Consider the following 15052-nt stretch of genomic DNA (forward strand, 5'->3'; position numbering starts at 1 on the left):
TGAAAAGATGCGGACAACAATTTAAACTGAGCTCTATGCGTTTGCCTTTAAGTACCCTCGATCTAGCTTGAAGTTTTATGTTTTAAATAGCTGAATTTTAACCTTAGACCTTGCAAAGCTCGAAAAGATGACAGTTGCACCACAACTCCCGGATCCCGCGATCGGATTGGTGGCCTGGCTGACGCAACTGTGGAAAACACTGGCTTTCTATTGGTCAAACGCTTTAGTCTCCGCGGTGGGAGGGCGGGACCAATGGGTTTCTGCGCTGCTATTGGCGTGAAGGGAAGAGGGGTGGAGCTGATTGGTGGAGCTGCGGGGCGGGCCAGGGTGGGAGGAATGCTGAGCCTGTTTCCAGCGGGAAGCCTGCGGCGCTGATGTGTTCGCGTTGCCGTCACTGAGTTCCCAGAGGCGGCCCGAGGGGTGTCCCTGGCTCCGGATTTGCCCACTCGCCTGACCGGGACCAGGCCAGAGAGACCAGCACATCTCCATCGTGGGACAGCGGCTCTGTCCACTGCCCTCCTCCCTCCGGGTCCCCGCCTGCCGCACTCATGAACCCTTGCCTTGTCAGGAGCGGCTGAATCTCCTGTGGCGCCCACTATGTCGCTTTCCAGAGGTAAGTCAGGCTGCACTCTGACTTTCCCTGTTACCTGTTGTCTGCACGTCATTGTGTGGCAAGTCATACAGTATTTCTGATTGTATCATTCTTTAATGTGAGCCAGTTATCCTTGTGTTCCTAACCCTACTTATCTGTGTAGTTTAAATCAGTGTGTATAGGTAGCACATGTACGTGTACGGTGTAGGATGGCATTGATTTTATTTTAATTTTCAAGCTGTAGTTCATATGTAATTGCCTGATGTTTTTTCTTTGACCCTAGTGGGTTTAATTGCTTACTGTTGGATAATATCTTTGGGTACTGATTAATGTATAAATTTAAATAAGCATGAAATGGCTGCTTTCGAGTAACTATATTAACATTTGCATGTAGAATTGCGCTTTATTAAGTAATAGTATAATACAGCTTGAATTAAAGAGCAAATCCACGAATGTAAGTGCTTGTTTTAGCAAACAAAATATCACTAATTATCATTAATTATCATCTGTGGTCACTTGCTGTTATGCTTTGTGTATTATAAATGGAAGGATAAGAGGAAATGTCCGTCTTTCGGATCATCGGGAGGCCCTGTATGTCGTGTTACTGCATGTTTTTATTATATGGCTGTACTGTCACCATGGCCATGAGTCATCAGTGAGTTTTCCTGAATGGGCTAGGTGACTCATACGCATGGTTAATGGTAGAAGAAGGTGCCCAAAAGTTTGAACCTTTTATAGAATGTATAGCAGGTTGGAATATTTCTTGTTCACTAGTGGAATGTTTAGGAGGTGTTTTAACAGAATCAGATTTATCATCACCGACTTGTATGATGTGAAATTTATTTTGTAGTAGCAGATACTGGGAAAAGTCTTAAGGTAAAAAAAGTAAAACTTTTTTAAAGCTTTATTTGTGGAAAAAAAACACCATGGAAATATTCGGAATTTGAATAAAAGCAGAAATGCAAGAAACAGGTCAGGCAATGGGGAGGGGAGCACTAGAGAAACAAGAGAAATTCATCATGAGTAGATAACACAAATGTGTAGGAGAACACTTCGCGTGTAATGATCATAATTCCATTAGTTTCAAGATAATTATGGAGAAGGATAGGATTGGTCCACAGGTTGAGATTCTAAATTGGAGAAATGCCAATTTTGATAGCATCAGGAAGGATCCAGCAGATGTGTATTGGGATAGATTGTTTTCTGGCAAATGAATGCTTGGTAAATCGGGGGCCTTCGGAAGTGAAATTTTGGGAGTACGATGTTTGTATTATACCTGAAGAAAGGCCTTGGCAGAAAACATCGACTTGATTGCCGTAGATGCTGCCTAATCTGCTGAGTTAGTCCGGCATTCTGTGTGTGCAAGCTTGTATGTTCCTATTAGAATAAAAGGTAAGGCTAGCAAGTTTATGGAACCTTGGTTTTCAAGCAATATTGAGGCCCAAGTTAAGGAGAAGATGAAAGCGGGTATTGGCAGCAAAGAACAAATGAGGTACTTGAGTATAAGGAATGCAAGAAGGAAATGGAGGGGGGAGGGAGGAAGGCTAAAAGAAGGCATGAGGTTGCTCAAGATGAAGGAGAATCCCAAGGGCTTCAACAGATATATTAAGAGTGAAGGACAAAATTGGTCCACTTGAAGATCAGTGTGGTCACCTACGCCTGGAACCAAAAGTGGGAGAGATTTTAAATCTGTATTTTTCTTTTTGCATCTGTATGTACTTGGGGGATAGAGTCAGAATTTATAGAACTGAGGCAAAACAGTGGTGAGGTCATGGACTGTGTCTGGATTACAGACGAGGAGGTACTTGCTGTATTGAGATGTATTAGGGTGGATAAGTTCCCAGGGCCTAACAGGTTCCCTCAGATCTTGTGCAAGGCGTCAGTCCCTGATGGTGTACCTGGCTGGGCACTGAAAACCTGTGGTAGCCAACTGGCGGGAGTGCTCAAGGACATCTACAGTCTTTCACTGCTGCAGTTGGAGGATGGATGCTGCTTTCCTGTGATGGCGCTCCTTGTAGATGTGCTCAGTGGTGGAGAGGGTTTTACCTGTGATGGACTGGGCTGTATCCACTACTTCTGTAGGATTTTTTGTTCCAGGGCGTTGGTGTTTCCATAACAGGCTGTGATGCAGCCACTCCACTATACATCTACAGAGATTTGTCAAAGTTTTAGATGACTTACTGAAACTTCACAAACTTGTAAGAGAATAGAGGTGCTGGTGTGTTTTCTTCATAATGGCACTTCCGTGCTGGACCCAGGGCAGATCTTCTGAAATGATAACACTGAGGAATTTAAAGTTGCCGACACTCACCACCTCTGATCCCCTGATGTGTACTGGCTTGTGGACCTATGGTTTCCTCCTCCTGAAGTTAATGATTTCCTTGGTCTTGCTGATATTGAGTGAGAGGTTGTTGTTGTTGATGTGTCGTGGAGAGTACACTGACTGGTTGCTATGGAAACACCATTGCCCTTGACAGAAAATACTACAAAAAGTAGTGGATACAGCCCATTCCATCACGGGTGAAACCCTTCTCACCATTGAGTACATCTGCACGAAGTGCTGTCACACAAAAGCAGCATTAATTGTCAGGGATGCCCACCATCCAGGTCATAATCTGGAATAAGGTACAGGAGCCTCAGGACTCATCACTAAGTTCAAGAACAGTTGTTAACCCTTAACCATCAAGCTCTTGAACAAAGGGGTAAATTCACTTGCCCCATTATTGAACTGTTCCCACAACTGGACTCACTTTCAAGGACTCATGATCCCACTACTAAGCACATCTTTCCCTCCCCCCCCCCTCTGCATTCCGCAGGGATCGCTCCCTACACAACTCCCTTGTCCATTCGTCCCCCCCATCCCTCCCCACTGATCTCCCTCCTGGCACTTATCCGTGTAAGCGGAACAAGTGCTACACATACCTTTACACTTCCTCCCTTACCACCATTCAGGGCCCCAAACAGTCCTTCCAGGTGAGGCATCACTTCACCTGTGAGTCGACTGGGGTGATGTACTGCGTCCGGTGCTCCCGATGTGGCCTTTTATATATTGGTGAGACCCGACGCAGACTGGGAGACCGCTTTGCTGAACATCTACCCTCTGTCCGCCAGAGAAAGCAGGATCTCCCAGTGGCCACACATTTTAATTCCACATCCCATTCCCATTCTGACATGTCTGTCCACGGCCTCCTCTACTGTGGAGATGAAGCCACACTCAGGTTGGAGGAACAACACCTTATATTCCGTCTGGGTAGCCTCCAACCTGATGGCATGAACATCGACTTCTCTAACTTCTGCTAAGGCCCCACCTCCCCCTCGTACCCCATCTGTTACTCATTTTTATGCACACATTCTTTCTCTCACTCTCCTTTTTCTCCCTCTGTCCCTCTGAATATACCTCTTGCCCATCCTCTGGGTCACCCCCCCCTTGTCTTTCTTCCCGGACCTCCTGTTCCATGATCCTCTCGTATCCCCTTTTGCCTATCACCTGTCCAGCTCTCGGCTCTATCCCTCCCCCTCCTGTCTTCTCCTATCATTTTGGATCTCCCCCTCCCCCTCCAACTTTCAAATCCCTTACTCACTCTTCCTTCAGTTAGTCCTGACGAAGGGTCTCGGCCTGAAACGTCGACTGCACCTCTTCCTACAGATGCTGCTTGGCCTGCTGCGTTCACCAGCAACTTTGATGTATGTTGCTTGAATTTCCAGCATCTGCAGAATTCCTGTTGTTTGATATTTATTGTTTATTTATTTATTATTTTTCGCTTTTGTATTTGCATAATTTGTTATCTTTTGCACATCGGTTATTTTTCCATTTTGTTGGGTGCAGTCTTTCATTGATTCTATTATAGTCTTGGTTTTACTGAGTATGCCCACAAGAAAACAAATTTCAGGATTGTATATGTGACATATATGTACTTTGATAATAAATTTACTTTAAACTTTGAGTAGAGCGGGGGACTAAGCACACACCCTTGTGGTGCACCTGTGCTGATGGAGATTGTGGAACACTAAAGATCTACCCTGAGCCCACCATATTGATGCAATTGTAAAGAAGGCACAGCAGTGGCTGTATTCCATTGGGAGTTTGAGAAAACTTGGCATGTCATCAAATACTCAAGCAAATTTCTTTAGATGTGCTGTGGAGTGCATTCTAACTGTCTGCACAGGATTGGAGAAAGTTGTAAACCAGCCAGCTCTCTCATGGACACTAGCCTCCCCAGCATCAAGAACACCTTCAAAAAGTGATGCCCCAAAAAAAAAGTGACGCCCCAAAAAGGCAACATCCATCATTAAGGACCCCCATCACCTAGGACATGCCCTCTTCTCATTTCTACCATCCAGGAGGTGGTGCAGGACCCTGAAAACACAACATGCAAAATTTCAGTAACAGCTTCTTCCCCTCAATCATCAGATTTATATATCACTATTAAAAAAAAAGCTTTCTTTTTGCACTACATATTTAATCATATTTAATTTAAATTGCTTATTGTAATTTGTAGTTTTATTATGTAGTGTAATCTACTGCTGTAAAACAATGAATTTCAAGACAAATTGTATGCCAGTGATATCAAACCTGATTCTTGTGCACCCTCCTCATTATCACTGCTGATATGGTTTGCCAATTAATATGCCAATAGGTCCCCCACAATTATGATATTGACCTCTTTATTTACATGTTTTAATTGTCTAATTTATGCACTCTATTACTTTTATAGTTTGGGAACCTATATACAACTCTTGGCAATGCTTTGCCTTTATCATCCCTCTGTTCTCTTCACCCATACCCTCTGCAGCTTAAAATAAATGCTTGCTTTCTCATTTTCCTGGTTATAATGGAGGAACTTTGAGTTGAAATATTGACTGTTCCTTTCCCTCCAGAATGATATTCCTGAATCTGATGAGAGCTCACAGCAGTTTCTGCTTTTGGTTCCAGCAATATTTTCTGCCTCTTGCATTTTTAGCTCCGTCCAGATTGATTCTACTTGATTTTCTGAGCCACACTTCTTCCTCTTTCTGCTTTTATCCTGCACTTCAAAATCAGGGCTACAACACTTTTCCTTTTTGCTTGTTTCTTCTAAATATAAATGAATGGTGCATACATTCAGATAAATAACTGCCTCAAGGAGGAAAGAATTTTGAGTGCAAATGAAACATATAACTGTATTAAAATGAATTCCATTCTCTTAACACACATCAAAGTTGCTGGTGAACGCAGCAGGCCAGGCAGCATCTGTAGGAAGAGGTGCAGTCGACGTTTCAGGCCGAGACCCTTCGTCAGGACTAACTGAAGGAAGAGTGAGATCTTTCAAATCCCTTACTCACTCTTCCTTCAGTTAGTCCTGACGAAGGGTCTCGGCCTGAAACGTCGACTGCACCTCTTCCTACAGATGCTGCCTGGCCTGCTGCGTTCACCAGCAGCTTTGATGTGTGTTGCTTGAATTTCCAGCATCTGCAGAATTCCTGTTGTTTCCATTCTCTTAATTTGATTTTATACTTATTATTTTTCTCCTGTATGTGATAATACTTCATAATTGCCCTTTATTCTGATACCTTCTTGTCAACGCTGACATCCTGGTGTGGATTACCAAACTAAACCTTTGTACATAATTGTAAATTTTCCATCCAGAATTTAGACACCAGTCGTCAGTGGCATTGCTCAGGAGGTAGAATTTTTTTTGTGTCAATCTGTTGCTGCTTGTTACTGGAATAAATTTGAAAGAAACATTTAGAGAAATGACTTGGTACTGAATTAGGAATTCTGTGGATGGTGATCAGTAATCTCTTGCATCCTTCTATACTTCTCATGTTAACGACAGCCCTGCAACATGCCTACACTGATCTACTTCCTCCTTTGTCACATTGCTGGACTCAAATGCTGCTGGGACTCACTTTATTGTCTTTCTTACTATTGACTCCCGGTCAGTTGCCACTGTTCTTGGAGCTCCAGCTTATCATGACTTCAAATGCCTCTTTGCCCCACTTCCACTTGATGTCACTTGAAAATGAAGGTGTTGATATTCTTAGGATATGCTATGTCCCAATTACCCACCCCCATTTTGCCCACTGAGGCTTAAATTTGCTTCTGGTTTTTGGATGTCAGCTTCAGTGACAGGGTTTCAGTCCTGAACTCCAGTTGTGACTGTTGAGACACGTTCTCTCTGTGGGCACGTGGATTTCCAGTTTTGTTGTGGTGCAGTGCAGGTTGGTAGGTTAGCTGGCTATTGTGATTTGCTCCTGATGTTAGATGAGTTGTAGAACCTGTGGGGAATAAATGGGAAAGTAGGGAGAATAAAATAGGATTCGCATGGCCAACATGGGCTCAGTGGGCTGAAGAGAGATTGTTTCCTTGCTCTGGGATGTTTATTACGAGTTTCTTTTGAAATTCCAATTCAGGTAGAGTTTAAATTTCACAATGACCGTGCTAGAATTTGAACTTTTATTTGGATTATAGTTGAGGCACCTGATTTACCATTCTGTTAATTACCATACTATTGTTTCCTGCTTTGGTTAAAATTGAAAAGCCTTTACTGGAGAGTCTGAAAAGTCCATCCTCCTTTTTCTAGAATTTTCTTGCATATTTTCTTCCATTTTCACCTCCTCTTTGTTCTCCACATTTTGCTTACGTTGGTTGGCGTCCGGATCACATGTCCAACCTTGCATCCTCAGAGCTCCAGCTTATTGTTACCTCAAACGTCCCTTTCCTCCACCATGTGTCCTGACACCTGATGTTCCACATACTTCCACCACCTCTCTCTTCTCTCCCCCCTGCTCACTACTCCACCAAATATTTCTGAAAAATCCCTCCCTGAACTCCAGATACAACTACCTCACCTGTTTGATGCTGTCTCAATTCCCCTTTGTACTCTTGTCCTCTTGTCCTGCAGTAGTTGAGATGGGAGAAGGGAATAAGGAAATGTATTGGTCCAACACCTTTCTAGCCTGCATAATTTGTATATCCGTGCACAACTGAATTTTGTTGCCAGGCATCGAGCACAAATCTGGTGCAAGCTCTTTGCACAGTGTTGTTGCAACATGCCTTTTTGGACACTGAAGAATTTTACACCCAAGTTATTGTTGTATTCAAAGATGAGAGGATCAAGTTCTATTTCAGGCACCTGAGAGCATAATCCACACTGAGATGCTCTTGCAGATTGGCCCAACTTTGTAGGAGACCAGAGTGACAGTCTGAATTGTGTTGCATGAGCTTAGAGGCCCAAAACTTCTCCAGTGTTGCTCTGATATTTGACTGTTTGTGGAGTTCACCCACAGAGCATCAATTTCCTGTAATTTGTCAGCAGTTATTCTTGGGAATTCTGACTGCCAGACCAAAGTCAGGCAAGTTCAGCAACTCTCTTGAGCTGCTATAGGTCCATGGAGGACTGATGGTTTACAGGTTTTGAATTTACTGAGTTAATTTAAGCATGTTTAATTAGGTTTGGAAACTTTAATACATTAACACTTAAAATGATTAATGATTTGTAAGTGTTTCATAGCATTTCTAATATTAAATATTATCATATTTGCAAATAATGGAAAATATTTAGAGATTCACTGACTTTCAGCTCTAAACAGTTTTGCCTGTCAGTAAGTTAGTGCATGTGGTTGGCCATGTATCAAAGATCCAATGCATCGCCTTTTTGTTTTTGATAAATAAGTGCTGAGCTCCTCAGAGTCTTACCAAGCAGCAAACTATTTTGTGGATAGATTCCTACACCAGCTGTTTGAAGGTAGAGGAATGCTCATTGATGTATGTTCATCCCTAAATTTGCATCACTTGCAGAAGTAAACAGATGTTGTAATTATCTCATTTTGGTAAGCGAGTTTGCCAGTGTGTCAAATTGTCTGCCAACTTTTCTGTCAAAATGGTGAAATTAGTTGTAATGGGCCATTGGTTAAATGGGGCAGCCACACTTACTTGAGACAATCTTAAAGAGCAAAAGTGAATTGAGAAAATAGCTGGGATTCCCTTTATTTGGGACACTATGCTGCTAAATTGGGGCAGGATTCTGTTACAGAACAGTTTCTAACTAGCGCCAGGTGTGTGCATTTGTCAGGCCGTTAGGCACTATACAATCCTTGGAGCGAACAGTTTTTAAATAGCGTGAGGTGTGTGTGTGATTTTGTCACTGATAGTTGGCAAGAAATAAGCAGTGAGGCAATTCGGAACTGTTTTGCTCACTGCAGTTTCAAGCATTTAGGTTTGGAGATGCTAGAAACGGTTGGGAGTGAAAATGAAATGATTTCACTACTTCAATAAGTTAGGAACTATGAAGAATTGAAAGTATCAATAACGTTCTTGAATGTTACAATGAAAATAAAGATTTGGAGGATGCAATCCTCGATAGCATTGTATGAAGGCAGTCTGTTATCTAATCTACAGACGTAGGTATCTGCGCTGATTTTGTTCATCACAGTCAATCAAAGAACACTGGCAGTGAACACTGAATGAATTTCTCTGTCAATAACTATTAGGAACTAATACAGTTTTATATATTGTAGTAGTACTGATAATGTTCTAAGTTCAGTGTTTTGGGTAAATACATAATTTGTTTCTCAGTTAAATGGTAGTTTGTTTTTTTATATACCTTTTAACTATTTCCTTGAAACTTCAGCTTACTGAGGCAGCACTTAGTTGAGCCAAAATGTCCTGGTCCCGATATGACCCAATTAACTGGAATCTGTTGTAGTTCTGTTGCAGATGACATCATATAAATCCAAATGCTGTCTTATTATGAACTGCAGTCTGGTGGCGTTGAAGCCATTAAAGCTGTTTGCATTACTGCTGTGACAAAGGTTAGATAATTCAATGCAAAACAGGAAGAGAGGCAATGCGATCTAAGCAGCTGAATACTAGAGACTAAACCATTGAAGACTTTTTTTTACTGACACACCCCATTGACTACTTGCGAAACTGCCATCTGCTCAGCCTTCCTGTAATTTTGATTGTGGCTATAATAGGAACATAAAGTTACTTAACTAATTTAGAGACAAAAATTCAAACTTTCATCCTGATATTTTTAGTCTTGGTTTTCTCACTCTTGATAACACAGGTCACAATTTCTGTCGGTTACATATGTTGTACAGCTCTTAATTTGAGACTTGCATCTTGCACCTCCTGTGTTAGCTTAGAATTAAATAGGAATTATTTACCAAATCATGGTCATGGATAGCTAGAATAATAATTAGGACACTAGAATTCAGACTAGTCACCTCTAATGATGGTTGAAAGAACAAAGTCTGCTTATAAATACTGCAAACACCATTAACCCAAAGCCCTTTCGTTTTCTCTGTAGATAATGGCATTATTTCCTCTACTACTACCAGGGCTTTGTCTAGAGGAGATGTCCAGGCAATATCAAACATTTGGGAAGCAAACAGCAAATTACCGAGTGAGGAAGAGCTGAACATAGGTCTGAATGTCTGTGGGACTTCAAATCAATAGAAATCTAGGTGGCTCTTCACAAGGAGGGGTAACATTCTGGCTCTGTGACTTTTATTGATGCATTGATGCTGCCTGATTACCTGCATATTCTACAACAGTTTTTATCTCAATTTTCCTGATTTATTTTTGTACTTTTGGAGTTATTGTAATTGGTCTCTTGAGCCTATAGTTGAAATACATTGTTATGCCTTTCCAGTGTTAAGAATTGTTTATGGATGTAAAAAGCAGTAGACAATTGGAACTTAATGGTACTTGATCAGTCAATTGTTAATTTTAAGTCTAAGATTGACATTTATTAACCAATGTGATACTGAAAATATTATTTTGTCAGGTCATCTTTCAGCCATGATTTATTTTGTGACGGAATAGCACTTGAGGTTATGTCTCTTTGTTATTCCTGTGTTTGCTGAGTGGTTAACTCATTAGCTTTCACTTCAGATTAATTAGAGGTGTTACTTAAAAGCAGAATTTTAGGACTGGTGGCCAGATGTAATTAAAGCAACACACGTCAAAGTTGCTGGTGAACACAGCAGGCCAGGCAGCATCTCTAGGAAGAGGTACAGTCGATGTTTCAGGCCGAGACCTTTCGTCAGGACTAACTGAAGGAAGAGTTAGTAAGAGATTTGAAAGTGGGAGGGGGAGGGGGAGATCCAAAATGATAGAAGAAGACAGGAAGGGGAGGGATGGAGCCAAGAGCTGGACAGGTGATTGTCAAAAGGGATATGAGAGGATCATGGGACAGGAGGCCCAGGGAGAAAGACAATTAAACTCTACTTGTCTGATAATGTGGTTGTGGGGCCTCTTGGTACATTAGTTGGCAACTTAAAGCAGTTTGTTTTTGGATAAACTACAATGAAATTTGTAGATGAGATGAGTTATTAAAATGTTTTAATTCAGATTTCAGTTCTAACTTTTTGATCCATGGCTGCCACTTGTGCCAAGATGAGGCCACCCTCTGGATGGAGGGACAACACCTTATATTCTGTCTGGGTAGTTTCCAACCTGATGGCATGAATATAGTTACAGCTAATGATGTTCTCTGTTGCAGTATTTGCAAGAAGTGAATTTTAAATTTTCTGTTCCAGTTTTGTACTTTGACACTTCTTTTCTGGTTTCAAAGACTGGAAAGATTATAGATGTACCATAGTTTATTTTTCAATATTCATTACAACTTATTTCTTTTGTACACTATGAAATGCAGGACCCAACATGTATTTTTACAGCTTTCTGACGCTACTTTGCCTTTGTCAAAGATTTTTGCATATAATTATCCAAGTCTCAATTCTTGCGTTCATGTAGAACTATACAACTTGTATCTCTTTCTATTTATCCACCCATATGCATCATTTTGAGGTAGGAGATGGGCAGGTAGTTGAGCTGGTGTGCAACGGAAGAAATCTACTGCACGTCCATCCAATCTACCAGCCTGTCTAGGACCGTGGGGTCTATTACAATACCCATGTGTTCGTTGTTTGCTTTGGTTTCAAGCTTTACAGCTTTTGAAATTGTCACTGATGCATCCAAAGAAAAAGTTGTTAATATATATTGAAGCAAAGAACAGATCTAGCATCAATAACTGGGCATATCACTGTTCAATTTCTAATCTAAGAATTTTTTTAATAATGCTGCTATTCCATCTTTATTTGTTGACAAATCTATTTACAACACTTTGTAAAATCTCTTTTGGAAGCAGTTGTTTTTTTCTGACCCATTTATCCAGCATCAGTTGGATTGCTCTTATTGTGTTAGCAGGGAGTAATTTTGTAAATCTGCATCTCCCTTGCATCCCACACTTTTTGGGTTATTGCCCCCTTGGTTCCTAGACCATATCCCCAGCCTTTCAAGCCATTACATAAAAACTATAAAGAAATTTGATTTATGATGCACAGTGAAAGAAAATGGGAACTACAAATTCAATGCAGTGACATAATTGCAAATATTATTCAAATCTATTCAAAGCTGCAAATAAAATTCAAACAACAGGAATTCTGCAGATGCTGGAAATTCAAGCAACACACATCAAAGTTGCTGGTGAACGCAGCAGGCCAAGCAGCATCTATAGGAAGAGGCGCAGTCAACGTTTCAGGCCGAGACCCTTCGTCAGGACTAACTGAAGGAAGAGTGAGTAAGGGATTTGATAGCTGGAGGGGGAGGGGGAGATGCAAAATGATAGGAGAAGACAGGAGGGGGAGGGATGGAGCCGAGAGCTGGACAGGTGATAGGCAGAAGGGGATACGAGAGTAAATAAAATTTCTCTTATTACAGTGAACAATTTTAGTAGTGCAACTATCCACTACTTCATTGCTTTTTCACCTTTCAATGAGATGGATGGGTTTGGTGCAATGATACCAGCTTCTCAACATGAAGCTGAATGTCACTCGGATCCCCACATTAATTTGCAGTCTATTTCATTGCTTTGAAAGAATTTGGGCAACTGCACTAGAACCGTGTTCCATTAAATATGATATTGGAAAGGCTGATGCTGACGATGCTGAGGATGTTTTACGAGTCTGTGGTGGCCAGTGCTATCGTGTTTGCTGTTGTGTGCTGGGGCAGCAGGCTGAGGGTAGCAGACACCAACAGAATCAACAAACTCATTCGTAAGGCCACTGATGTTGTGGGGATGGAACTGGACTCTCTGACCGTGGTGTCTGAAAAGAGGATGCTGTTCAAATTGCATGCCACCTTGGACAAAGTCTCCCATCCACTACATAATGTACTGGTTGGGCACAGGAGTACATTCAGCCAGAGACTCATTCCACCAAGATGCAACACAGAGCGTCATAGGAAGTCATTCCTGCCTGTGGCCATCAAGTTTTACAACTCCTCCCTTGGAGGGTCAGACACCCTAAGCCAATAGGCTGGTCCTGGACTTATTTCTTGGCATAATTTACATATTACTATTCAACTATTTATGGTTTTATTACTATTTATTATTTATGGTGGGACTGTAACGAAAACCAATTTCCCCTGGGATCAATAAAGTATGACTATGACAATAAAGAACATCTTGATTTCTTTTTACAAACAAAATTCTTAGTATGACTTTTTTTTGAACCTTGGCTTCAGTTTAGTCATTTTGTAGCAAGATCAATTCGTCCTCCATCCTTCCTCATTACAAGTGTTCAAGAATGGATTTATGACCTAATCTGGAATTTGGATTGAGAAAAGATTGAAATCTCTGACATTATCCAGCTCACCCAGGCTCACCCACAGTTTACTTGAAGATCATCATCTGGTATTCTTTCTCCAACTCAGTGAGGCTTAGAAATTGGAAAAGCGATGGCCAATATTGCACTTAAATAGTGTTAACTTGGACGGAAATGTGGAGATGACTGACTTGATTTTGTTGAGGCTTACATAATTTCCTTGCAATTGAAGATTCATTTCATTAAACTTTGTAAATTCTGACAAATAAACAATGACATTATTAATATGCTTGAGTTTACTGAATAACGCATTCAACTCTCAGTGAATTTTATCACAGTTTCAAAAACTGCATAAAAGTGTCTCAGGCAGTTTCCTTTTGAGAGCCACTATAAATTTATAAGTACCATCTATAAATTTGCTGACGATACAACCATTGTTTGTAGAATCTCAGGTGGTGATGAGAGGGCGTACAGGTGTGAGATATGCCAACTAGTAGAGTGGTGCCACAGCAACAACCAGGCACTCAACGTCAGTAAGACGAAAGAGCTGATTGTGGACTTCAGGAAGGGTAAGACGAAGGAGCACATGCCAATCCTCATAGAGCGATCAGAAGTGGAGAGAGTGAACAGCTTCAAGATCCTTGGTGTCAAGATCTGTGAGGATCTAACCTGGTCCCAACATATCGATGTAGTTCTAAAGAAGGCAAGACAGCGGCTATACTTTAATAGGAGTTTGAAGAGATTTGGCATGTCAACGAATACACTCAAACCCTTCTATAGTTGTAACCGTGGAGAGCATTCTGTATCACTGTCTGGTATGGAAGGGCTACTGCACAGGACCAAAAGAAGCTGCAGAAGGTTGAAAATCTAGTCAACTCCATCTTGGGTACTAGCCTACAACATCTTCAGGGAGTGGTGTCTCAGAAAGGCAGTGTCCATTATTAAGGACCTCCAGCACCCAGGGCATGCCCTTTTCTCACTGTTACCATCAGGTAGGAGATACAGAATCCTGAAGGGGCATTCTCCGCGATTCAGGAACAGCTTCTTCCCCTCTGCTATCTGATTCCTAAATGGACATTGAAGCTTTGGACACTACCTCAAGTTTTTAATATATAGTTTTTCTGCTTAGCCGGCTGGTGGTGTAGTGGCATCAGTGCCGGACTTCGGAGCGAAGGCTCCTAAGTTCCAATCCAACCGGCTCCCTTGTATGCTTCCCAATCCTTGCTGGGTTGAGCGTCGAACTAGCAACTCGACCTCGTAAGAATAAGAAAGCCTGCTAAAAAAAAAAATGCAGTCATGACGATGTCCCAATGACTCCACTCAGAGTTAAGGGCTTTCTTCTTATTATTATTTCTGTTTTTGCATATTAAAAAAAGTCTATTCAGTATATGAGTGGGTTAACATATGAGGAACGTTTGTCCGCTTTTGGACTGTATTCCTTGGAGTTTAGAAGAATGAGGGGGGATCTCATAGAAACATTTCGAATGTTGAAAGGCCTGGACAGAGTGGATGTGGCAAAGTTGTTTCCCATGATGGGGGAGTCTAGTACGAGAGGGCATGACTTAAGGATTGAAGGGCGCCCATTCAGAACAGAGATGCAAAGAAATTTTTTTTGCAGGAGGGTAGTGAATCTATGGAATTTGTTGCCATGGGCGGCAGTGGAGGCCAAGTCATTTGGTGTATTTAAGGCAGAGATTGATAGGTATCTGAGTAGCCAGGGCATCAAAGGTTATGGTGAGAAGGCGGGGGAGTGGGACTAAATGTGAGAATGGATCAGCCCATGATAAAATGGCGGATAAGACTCCATGGGCCAAATGGCCGACTTCTGCTCCTTTGTCTTATAGTCTTATATGTAATTGATTTACTTGT

General features: G+C 41.5%; 1 protein-coding gene across 2 annotated transcripts in view; it reads left to right on the forward strand.

The window, feature by feature from the left end:
• The window catches only part of LOC134351859 (dual specificity mitogen-activated protein kinase kinase 6-like), a 205271-nt gene that overhangs the window by 43854 nt on the left and 146365 nt on the right, over positions 1 to 15052 (forward strand). The window contains exon 1 of one of the 2 annotated variants that reach the window (XM_063058683.1): positions 336 to 613. The exons of the other annotated variant lie outside the window; for it this stretch is intronic. Coding sequence (XP_062914753.1) covers positions 598 to 613 — 16 coding nt within the window. The 5' untranslated portion in view covers positions 336 to 597. Of the gene's footprint in view, positions 1 to 335; positions 614 to 15052 lie in introns of those variants that run through there. 2 annotated transcript variants of the gene reach the window in all.

Source organism: Mobula hypostoma, chromosome 9, assembly GCF_963921235.1.
Source record: "Mobula hypostoma chromosome 9, sMobHyp1.1, whole genome shotgun sequence".
NCBI lineage: Eukaryota > Metazoa > Chordata > Chondrichthyes > Myliobatiformes > Myliobatidae > Mobula > Mobula hypostoma.